At 36.0% G+C, this 10,579-nt stretch overlaps 1 protein-coding gene across 1 annotated transcript; it reads right to left on the bottom strand.

Moving 5' to 3' along the window:
* Positions 1-1,486: 1,486 nt before the first annotated feature.
* On the bottom strand, positions 1,487-3,833 carry LOC136997673 (uncharacterized). The gene has a single exon (XM_067348700.1). The coding sequence runs from the start codon at positions 3,828-3,830 to the stop codon at positions 1,875-1,877; it is 1,956 nt and encodes a 651-aa protein (XP_067204801.1). The 5' UTR covers positions 3,831-3,833; the 3' UTR covers positions 1,487-1,874.
* Between the last annotated feature and the right edge of the window lie 6,746 nt (positions 3,834-10,579).

Genomic DNA, 10,579 nt, shown 5'->3' with positions numbered 1-10,579 from the left:
CACAATTAATGTATTTTCCCACTCAGGGCGGTCGTACATTAAGTTCCGTGAGCAGCGGGCAGGCTCCAGGGTGATCTTTCAGTGTGGCGTCAAGTGGATTAGTGGCACATTACTCTTCGATATACTATATGTATAGATCTTTTTTCTTCTTTCTCTCTCCTTTTTTGTATTTGTAAAAGTTGGTACTTTGACATTCTATACTGTGACTGATCATCGAGTAATTCTCCCTATAGCAAATTGTTAATGAAAAGGATTCCACTTTATCTAAGATTTACTTATGAGAGAATTATGGATATGTGAAAATCCTTTAAGTATACGACATTATTTATTTATGTATGTATTAAGTAAAATATATACTAGAAGTTAATCCTACGTCTAAGTTAATTATTTTGCTTATTTACTTAGATATATATATATATGCTTTAGAAGTGTATGTATCTATATATATGTATATATGTATATAAGATTATATATGTTTGATTATTTATTGAAGTAGATAGTAAAAAAGAATTTTTTTTTTTTTTTTCTTCCCTTTTTCTTTGTACTATATATATATGTTTGATATATAGAGATATATGTATATATAGATTTTTCTTAACATTATTTTAAACGTGTATATATATACGTATTCATATATATATGTATGTATATATATATATATAGGTGTGTGTGTATAATATTATGGTTATTATTTATACTATTGAATATATATATGTATATATATTTATGTATTTTCTCTCTTATAAGAGATAATTAGAGATAACTTTTTATAAAAGATAGTTATATAAAATTTTTTTTTCTTTTTTTTTTCTTTTTTTTTAAAAAAAACTTTTCTTTTGCCTAATAACAAACACAATATATATATGTATATATTTTTGTTATTCTTATCAGTTATTATCTGTGATTATAGAATTAATTATGTATATATCCTTATGCGTGATAATAAGGGTGTGGTGTTTAACTCAACGCGGATGGTACGGTGTGTGTGGCTATATTCGCTATTTTTTGCGCGACTCCTAATTCTATTAATAAGTCTCTGAGGTTGTGGTAGACGTTGTTAGTTTCGTTCTTAATATCTAATTTGATGAGTGCACCTTCGTCACGAATTGGTTTGATTATCTGCATAATTCCGGTTTGCTGTTCGGCGATGCTTCTGGTAACATTTATGGCTCTGCGGGACCATGTGGGTCCTGTGGTGGCAGGGGCTGTGTAGGCTAAGCTACATGGCACGGCTTGCCAGAAATGTTCTCTAAACCTCTCCTCGAGATGGTAGAGTTCAGCGATTGCATGGCGGACATACACGCCCCAATCTCGGAGTCCTACCTGCGCTGTCCCATCTCCGTTCATTTTTGTAACGATGCCGCGTTGCCATCCTCCATTCGTTTCGAGGGCAACAATGTCGCCTAGTTTTGTATTCGAATGGAAAAATCGGCGTTTGTTCATCCGCTGGTTGAAGTCTTCCATCATTTTTTGGAAAGATTCTTTACTATTTTCCAGGTGAATCCAAATCAGCGTGGGCGAAAACACCCTGATTATTTTAACAGCAAACGGCGAGCGGCTCAGTGTTTGAGTATCGAGGTGTTCGATCTCCATGTTTCTATAAACAAAAAGGTGGTGTTGGGGTTAGGTGCGAATTTCGGGTCGCAACCGCGAGACCCCATAAGAAGGAGCAAAACAGATTAAAATGAGATAAAACAATAAAATGCGTAAATAAGAAAAATAAGAATTGTCAGAGTTGGCGCTTATGTAAGGTTGGTAGGGAAGCTGTTGTTTATGTTTTTTTTTTTTTTTCTTTTCCTTCTTTCCGTTCCCCTCTTTTTTTTTCCTCCTTTTTTTTTTCCTTTTTTTTTTCAAGGGAAAAAGAAATCAAGCGGTCAGTCCTTTAGTGCGAATGTATAAGTAGATGCATCCTTTGCAGGTAATAGGGGGTAGGTTCCCCTCTGTGAAGAGTCTTCTATCGGGTTTCGTTCTGCGGACGGTTGCATAGTTTCTCTATTTCCATCGCGTGGTTTTTTCAGTTTTAAGTGTAATAGGAGCTGAGTTAACGAGTCCCAAATGGCTCCAAGCAGGTATATGGACCATCCGTATACTGTGTGTAGAGCATAGCCATGCACAATGGTATCCAATATTAATTTTACTGCTCTTACTGCCAAGTAAATTCCTAAAAATCCAGCGCTTATATTGCCGAAAATTAGGAATCGATCCCAAAATTTCTGCCATGCTGACATAGCTATTTTTTCAACTGATGCTTCATCTAGGAAGTTTGCAAAAGATCCTCCATCGTGCATAATCGTAGAGTGGCCCATCATTCCTCTGGCCAAGGTGTTTAACATTGCTGGTCTCTCAGCAGGAAACATAATATGATCCCTGAGATCGCTTAAATCTCCTTCAGTATATATGCCGCTGGTAGCAAGTGATCCGGGGCTAATATATTTCCAGCTAGGTGTTGTCATCGGTTTCATGGTCATCGGCGGTACTGTATGTATTGGTTTAGGAGTGAGTCTATACCATGCATCTCCCAGAAGATACATAGGTGGTGCGAACAAATTGCACGTAATCTGCGTTCCTTGTCGTAATAGTATATGGGTTTGCGGTGTTAAAAATTGTGTTCTGTTTTCTCGCGTCACAGGCAATTGATCATAGCATTCTTCGGTGTGTGCTACTCTTACTTCGACAGGCACACATTTTACTATGTGTATTACTTCGCCAGCCAGTAAGGCCATGTATCCTGGTCCCTTCATAAAGTGATAAGCGAAAACATCCGGTGATTGAGTGGCTATGGCTAATGAATTGTGTAATATTTTCTGTTCGAGCTGACATTGTTGCAGTAAAATATTCTTATATAGTTCACTAAATTGAGTCCGCACATGTTTCTCTACATATACAAATTTAGAATTCATATAGGTGAAAATGTCCAAATTAGCTATGCGTGATTCTTTTTTAAAAATTGCTACGCCTGGTGAAGTTTCGAAAATTACTAATTTTGGATGTTCCGTGTGGAAAAGAGTGTATCCACAAGTAGAATAGGAGTCTCTGCTTGCCAATGCAAAAACTGTGTCTTCTGTAGTCATGGAATAAACAATTTGCTGTTGTTTGTTGACGATGTCTATTATTCTGTGTGCATATCCTTCATATAATACTCCATAAGTGCCGAACCTGCAGGTATCCGTGGGCATGGATGCCCAGTAGGTATCCCCACCCTCGATGTCGGTGCAATGTGTTGCGCTCAACGCACAGGTCACTCCAGACCTCAGTTGGACTCGGTTCGTGTTTATCTTCACGTCAGCTATATAATCCTGTAGTGTAATTTTTATGGTTGCGAGTACCACGGCTTTTTCCCATGTGCCGAATGGATCGCTATATGTTGTTCCGGAACAGGTGCCATCATTGTTCACGTGTCCGGCCAGTGTTACCGGTCGTGTTGCAGTTTGATTGGATTTCAATCCTGTTATTCGAGTGTTCCCGATTTCGTAAGTACCATACATGTGCATTCGTTGGCAGGCGTCTCTTGATACTTCTTCTATATACGCGTGCTTTCCGTTGTACACGTCCATGGAGTGAGAGAACATTCCGCATCTCCTGATTAATCTGTCTATTTCTATTTTGCATTGTATAACTCTCGCAGAGGTAAATTCGTTAATTTGTAGCAATTGTATATAAATCTTCTGAGCTGCTACTTCTGGCTGTGGTATATCACATTCCTCTATCCCCAGTAATGATAGAGTCGTAATGTTCGTCGATGCAGATCCGCAGTCATATCCTATTATGCCTTTAGTGCCGCGTAACCAAAAATTTAGCACGGCGATTATTAAAAATCCTCGGAGATCCATCTGAAATTTAGCACGTCTAAGGTATATTAATATAGCGCACCTTTAATTGTCAAGCTTGTTGTTATTACTTATTTCCTTATTTGCTAATCAATTTATCATTTATTTATTTATAAAATTTTTTTTTTGTGTAAAATATATTTATATATATTTTTTTTTTATAGTTACTTATTTTAATTAATAATAATAAAATTACTTAATTATTAGGAGTTGGTTTGATGTGTGAGATTCGTAGGCGATTAGGGTGTACAACGCGACTGTTCTTTTTTATTTTAATTCTTACGTTATTTCTATTCAATATTTCTAAGACCTCATGGGGTCCTGTGTATTGATCTCCAAATTTGCCAGGTTTAGGGCCTTTTAATAAAAAGACTTGATCACCAAGTTTGAATGTTTGTGGGTTTATCTTTTTATCATAGTGTCTTTTCGATTTAATTTTTGCTTCGACAACGTTTTCTCGGGCATTTTTCTGAATTGCGTGGAGTTGACTAACTAAATTTACAAGATATTCGTTGTAAGTTGCTAATTTATCGCCAGATGCTAAAGGTTCATTTGACGGAATTCGTGCTATTTTACCGAAGATTAATTCGTAAGGCGTGTGTTTAGTTGCTTCATGTACACTAGTGTTATAATTATACATCGCGAGACTTATCCATCTATCCCACTGTTTTTGTTCTCTTGCATATTGCTTTAAATATTCTCCTAATGCGTGATGTGATCTTTCTAATGAGCCGTTTGATTGAGGATGGAATGCGGTTGTACGGAATTTACGAATTTTAAATATTTTAGCTACCTTTTTCATTAAGTCACTGATAAAATTTCTACCCTGGTCTGTTAAAATTGCTTTCGGAGAACCGAATACACAAATAAATCGATCGACGAAAGCTTCGGCTACCGTTTCGGCAGTTTGGTCGGATAACGGTATTCCCATGCTAAATTTAGTGAGTTGGTCTTGTAGAGTTAAGATATATTCATTGCCACGTTCGGTTTTAGGCAAAGGTCCTACGATATCCATGGCGACCTTATCGAAAGATGATCCGGGTGTATCGGTAATTATCATAGGTTGTTTGGTTTTTACGCGAACTAGTTTCTTTAATTGGCAATGTAAACATTGTTGGATAAAACGCTGTACATCTATTTTTAAATTTTCCCAGTAATAATTATGTTTGATTCTATTATACGTTTTAGTTACTCCGCGATGTCCCCCAGTGGGTAAACAGTGCGTTTCTCCTATTATTATTGGTCGTAGATCTCTAGGTGGATATTTAACTAATCCATTGCAAATAATTAATTTAATTGGTGCGTCAAGGAATATTAATTGTAGCTGATTTTTGACATTGTTCCACGGTACATTGTTAATAAAATCCGTTTTAGCAATACTAAGTGTTTCAATTTTTAAATTTTCAACAGTTTCTTTTAAGTTATTTAAAGCGGTTATGATTCGAGATAAAGTTAATGTTGGGCCTTCTCGTTGTTCTTCGCTTATCGGCAATATTATATGATAATAATTTTTTACTTTAATGGTTTTAGGTTGATTTAACATAAGATTATTTAAATTTGGAAGTTTGTTTCGTTCGAATAACTTTTGCGAACCGGAATCTAAAGGTTTACCGTTTGTATCAACAAAATATGCTATGTTGTCTTTACGTAAGAATAATAGATCGCGAGATTCAATTATATTATTTTTTATTATTTGCTGATTATTAATAGTGGGTTTACTATAATTTTTGATATTGATCTCTTGGTTATTGTCTATATTTTCTTGTTCCTCGTCTTCATCACTGTTTTCTTTATCAGGCGGATCATTTCTATCGTCTAACAATATAATGTTATCGTCTATTTGCTCTTTTATTAAATCATCTTGATCGGTAATTCGACGTCGTGCTGTCCGACTTCTTGTTAGTATTTTGTCATGTGTAGGTGGACTGTGAATTAATGCTCTCTCTATTATTTGTTGATTTGGTTCATCTAATTCTTCTTGGGTAAATGGTATCGAGTCTGTATTATTTTTAATTGCATTTTCGTTTTCTTCGGTGTCGGAAAAATGTAATTCGTAATTTTCTTCCTCGCTATCAGAAAGATGCGATTTGTAATTATCATTTTCTTCAGTGTCAGAGAGGCGTAGTTCGTAATTATCATCTTCCTCTGAAGAATCGGAGAGATACAATTTATAATTATCTTCTTCTTCGTCAAATTCTCTTTGCGTTTTTAAGGTTGTTTTAGCATTTTTAGAGATTTTTCGTTTCTGTCTGCCCTTTCTAACTGGTTTACAATCGACTTCTTCAAGGTTTATAGGATTTCGTGATAATGCATCTGCGTTTACATTCATTTTACCTGCTTTATATTCCACTTCATAATCGTATTCCGCTAATTTTAGTCTCCATCGTAATATTCTCATGTTCGCATCTTGAGCATTCTTAAACCACATTAAAGGCTTGTGATCGGTTACCAGTGTGAATTTTCGTCCGTATAAGTATGGTCGAAAATGTTTAACGCAATAAACTATTGCTAATGCTTCCTTTTCATATGTATCGTATTTCAGTTCGTTATCTGTTAAAGTACGAGATGCATAGGCCACTGGACGATCCTTATTTATTTCTCCTTGCGATAATATTCCTCCTACTGCTATCCCAGAAGCATCCGTTGTTAAAATAAATGGTTTTGAAAAATCAGGATATTGCAATACGGGCTCTTTACATAATAATTGTTTCAATATTTCGAAAGATTCTTCTTGAGTAATCGTCCATTCAAATCGTGTATCGTTTTTTAACAAATTAGTTAATGGTTTTGCCAGTTTTGAAAAATTCGGTATAAATCGTCTATAATATCCAGCGAGTCCTAAAAATTGTTTAATGTTTTTTGGTGTTTTGGGCCTAGGAAATAATTTTACTGCTTCTAACTTCTTAGGATCAGGTTTAACTCCATTTTTACTAATTATATGCCCTAGATAAGTTACTTCTGTTTTTAAGAATTCACATTTGTCCGGTTGTAATTTTAAATTGGCCTTTCGAAGCCTTTCAATTAATAAATTGTATTTCCTTTCGTGTTCTTCCAATGAGGCGGCGTAAATAACGATGTCGTCCATATAAACAAATAATTCCTGGCCTTGTAGTCCTGATAATACTAGATCCATTAAACGTTGAAAAGTAGCAGGTGCATTTTTTAATCCAAAAGGCATTCTATCGAATTCATAATGTCCAAAAGGAGTGGTGAAAGCAGTTTTATGGCCATCTGCAGGATCCATTTTTATTTGATGAAATCCGGAAGCTAAATCACATACGGAGAAGTATTGCGCTCCTCCTAATTGATCAAGAATATCGACAATATTCGGTAATGGATAAGCATCTCCGATTGTTTTATCGTTTAAAGCTCGAAAATCTAAAACCATTCTCCAGCGTTTATTTCCTTTCGAGTCTTCCTTTTTGGGTACTATCCATATGGGTGTATTATACGGTGATTGCGAAGGTTTAACTATACCTCCTGTCAGCAGTTCTTCTACTTGTTTATTTATCTCTTCCTTATGAGATTGCGGAAATCTATATTGCCTCGTGTTTATCGGTCGATCATCCGTTGTTGAAATTTGATGTTGTAATATTTGAGTGGCAGTTAAATTTTCTCCAGGTATGTGAAATCGGTCTTGACTCTGTGTAATAAGCCTTATTATGCCTTCTTTTTCTCGTGCGTTTAAGTGTTCCAAACGTAGTAGGTCGACGATTTCTGTAAGACGATCCTTTCCAGATTTTTCTGCTACTACTAGACACTTGCTACGGACTGGAGTGTTAACAGCGTCTTGACTTAGATTTTCACGCGGAGTTAACTTCTCCATGCAATCTTTTACTAATTTTTTCACATTTTCATGTTTATGTTTAGATTTCCTCTTTCGCATAAATTTATCTATCATTTCCTGAGTCTTAATTTTTGATAACGCCAAAATTTTCGAAGATGGTTTATTTTTACTCTTAATACTGTCATTAATCGTCATTTTTTTATTAAAATGTTGGATTTTATCCAGTAGCTCTTCAATTGTTACATATGTATCCTGATTTTCTTTTCCATTAATTTTCGAGAGTGATTCAACCTTTGGAAATTTTATATTTTTTAGGGAGGATAGAAAACTTCTCCCTTTTATATTTTTAAAAGAAGATTGTGTCGAATTGCGTAGCGAGGTTTGGTAACTTCCCTCCTCGCAACCGACGGGGTCTGGAGAGGTTTGGTAACTTCCCCCTCCGGGAATGATTTGATGATTCGGAAAAGTACAGAAACTTTTCCCTTCAAAGGATGTAGAGTCACTCATTTCTTTTAACGAGGTTTGACGGCTTTCCTCCCCGTTTTTAGAATTGTTCAATAATTTTGGAGGGACTTGACAACTTCCCTCTCTACTTTCAGGATCATTCTTATTTTCAACGTTATTTTTAATTTTATCTTTATCTTCAATTTTATCTTTATTTTTAATTTCCCTTTTAATTTTATTATTTGACACGTCATCATTTTTGTTTACTTTGATCTTAGTTTTATTTTTACTACCATCTTCGAATTTTTCATTATTATTAATAATGTTAACGTTATTAATGTCTCTATCGTCGAGTTCATCGTTGTTAAATTCATTTTGCATCTTAAGAGTTTCGTCGCTTTCAGGTTGTATCGTCGTCTCTTGCGTTTTCCTTAAACTATCCTGGTTAAGATCAATTTTATGGTCGTCGAGCAGTTCACTCAGGGGCCTGAGTCGAAGGGTAGGCACTCGAATTTCAACTTCTTCGTCCAAAGTGCTTATGACATTCAAATAAGCTTTTCCCGACACGTTTTCCACGATAGTATCTCCCAAATATATTCCGTGCGCTAATTTGATTTTTGGTAAATAACCTACTTTTATTTCTGGATTTTTTATTCTCACGTAAAACAAGGATTCTGATCTGGGTGATGCTACGATAGTTTCTGGAGAAGAAAATGTCACGCAGTTTCCAAAAACGTTTAGTCGTTCGTGTGCGTAATCGATAGTTGAAGCTGTTTGTTTAAAGAAATCGTTTCCTAATATTCCTGATTGCGTAATCGGAAAGTCATCGGCTACTATGTGGAATTTTACTGACTCGCCGAAAAGAGTAAGAGCGATTTCTCCGAGTGTATAAACGGGGTAATTATTTATACCATTTAACTGTAAAACGTTATTATAATTAATATTTAAATTTTGAGGCACAAAATTTTCCTTAATTATGTTAGGACCGGAACCTGTGTCTAGCATAAAAGTTATGGGCAAAATCATTTCGTTAATTTTTATTTGGACAGTAGGTACGCGACTCTGTTTGTTAAGATTTACAGTTACGGGCCGAATTTCCGAAGGGTCACTTTTTACGCATTTTTCTGTGAGGTCGACGGGCGTAAGGTCTGGTCGGACCCCTGCGGTACGCCCGATTTCGAGGGGCCGTTCCCATTTCCCGTGTTTCCTTCTCTTTTACGATTATTACTTGCAATGCGCAATTGACAATTTTCAATTAGGTGCCCGTTTTCTTTACAATAACGGCAAAACGTTCCGTCAGCAGAATTTGCTGGTTGATTAGGATTTGAACGGCAGTTTTTAGCTGTATGGCCCAAGTTATTACAAATTTGACAGATAATTCTGTTTTGATTATTAAGATTTGTTTGCTCGTTTTGTTTTTTCCAACAATTATTGGCAGAATGGCCCGGTCGGTCGCACCACTGGCAAATTATGGAGATCTTATTGTTAAAATTACTTATTTGGTTATTAGAATTATTTAGGCGGCAATTTTTTGCATTATGACCCGGTTTAAAACATAATTGACATTTTATGGTATTTTCCTGCACCATATTTATTGATCGTTGAGCTTGAGGATCACGTAATCGACACTTTTCTGCACTATGTCCGCGTTTTTTACAAATCTGGCAAATTAGGATTTCAGTGCCTAAATTATTTTGTTTAAAAGAGTCTGCCATTTGCATAAGTTTCCTACAATTAGCTGCTGAGTGGCCAATTTTAAAGCAAATTTGACAAATTCTGGAACGATTTTCCTGTACATTATTTCGGTCGGAGTTAGCAGGTCCATGTCGTAAATCTGTAATAGCACGAAGCTCTCTTTCTATGCGTAGGGCATCTGTTACAGTCGCCTGTACGTCTAAGTTTCGAGCGATCCTCTGCTCGATTTCGGGTTTTAGGCCTCGGATGAAACATTTACACATGTCTTTTTCTAAAGATGCTCGCACGTCGTGATCTGTTAACGCGTGTTCTGAACTACGATAGGCTTCTCGTATCTGTTTTCCTAAGAGTTTTACACGATTAGCATAAGTGACGACATCCTCGTCATTCTTTTGATATACGTTTCCTAATTCTCCCTGTAACTGATACACATTTTTAGATCCGCCGTAAATTTGTTTTAGATATTTAGTTAACTGAGCTACTGTTTCGAAATCTTGATCTCTAATTGTTCGTCGCGCCTCGCCTACTATTCGCGTTCGTAAAATTTTAGTAAATTGAGGCTCTGCTTCATGGGGCAACATAGACTTTGCCTCTTCGCATCCTTCGATAAAATAATTTAATGGGATATTTTTTCCGTCGAAAAATGGAACGGCTTCGACCGCGTATTTTAGGGTAGCAAACGGATTACCTTGCGCCATATTTTTCACCCTTTTACTGTCACTTGGACTTAGTTTAAAATTTAAGTGTTCGTTCTCACCACACGGTCTAATAGTCTCGTCACCAGAATCGTCGGAACCGTACTCGGGAGCACTAGGTTCCACTAAAA

This window comes from Linepithema humile, chromosome 2 (genome assembly GCF_040581485.1).
Source record: "Linepithema humile isolate Giens D197 chromosome 2, Lhum_UNIL_v1.0, whole genome shotgun sequence".
Taxonomy (NCBI): Eukaryota; Metazoa; Arthropoda; class Insecta; order Hymenoptera; family Formicidae; genus Linepithema; species Linepithema humile.
This window is presented reverse-complemented; position numbering and strand designations above follow the sequence as displayed.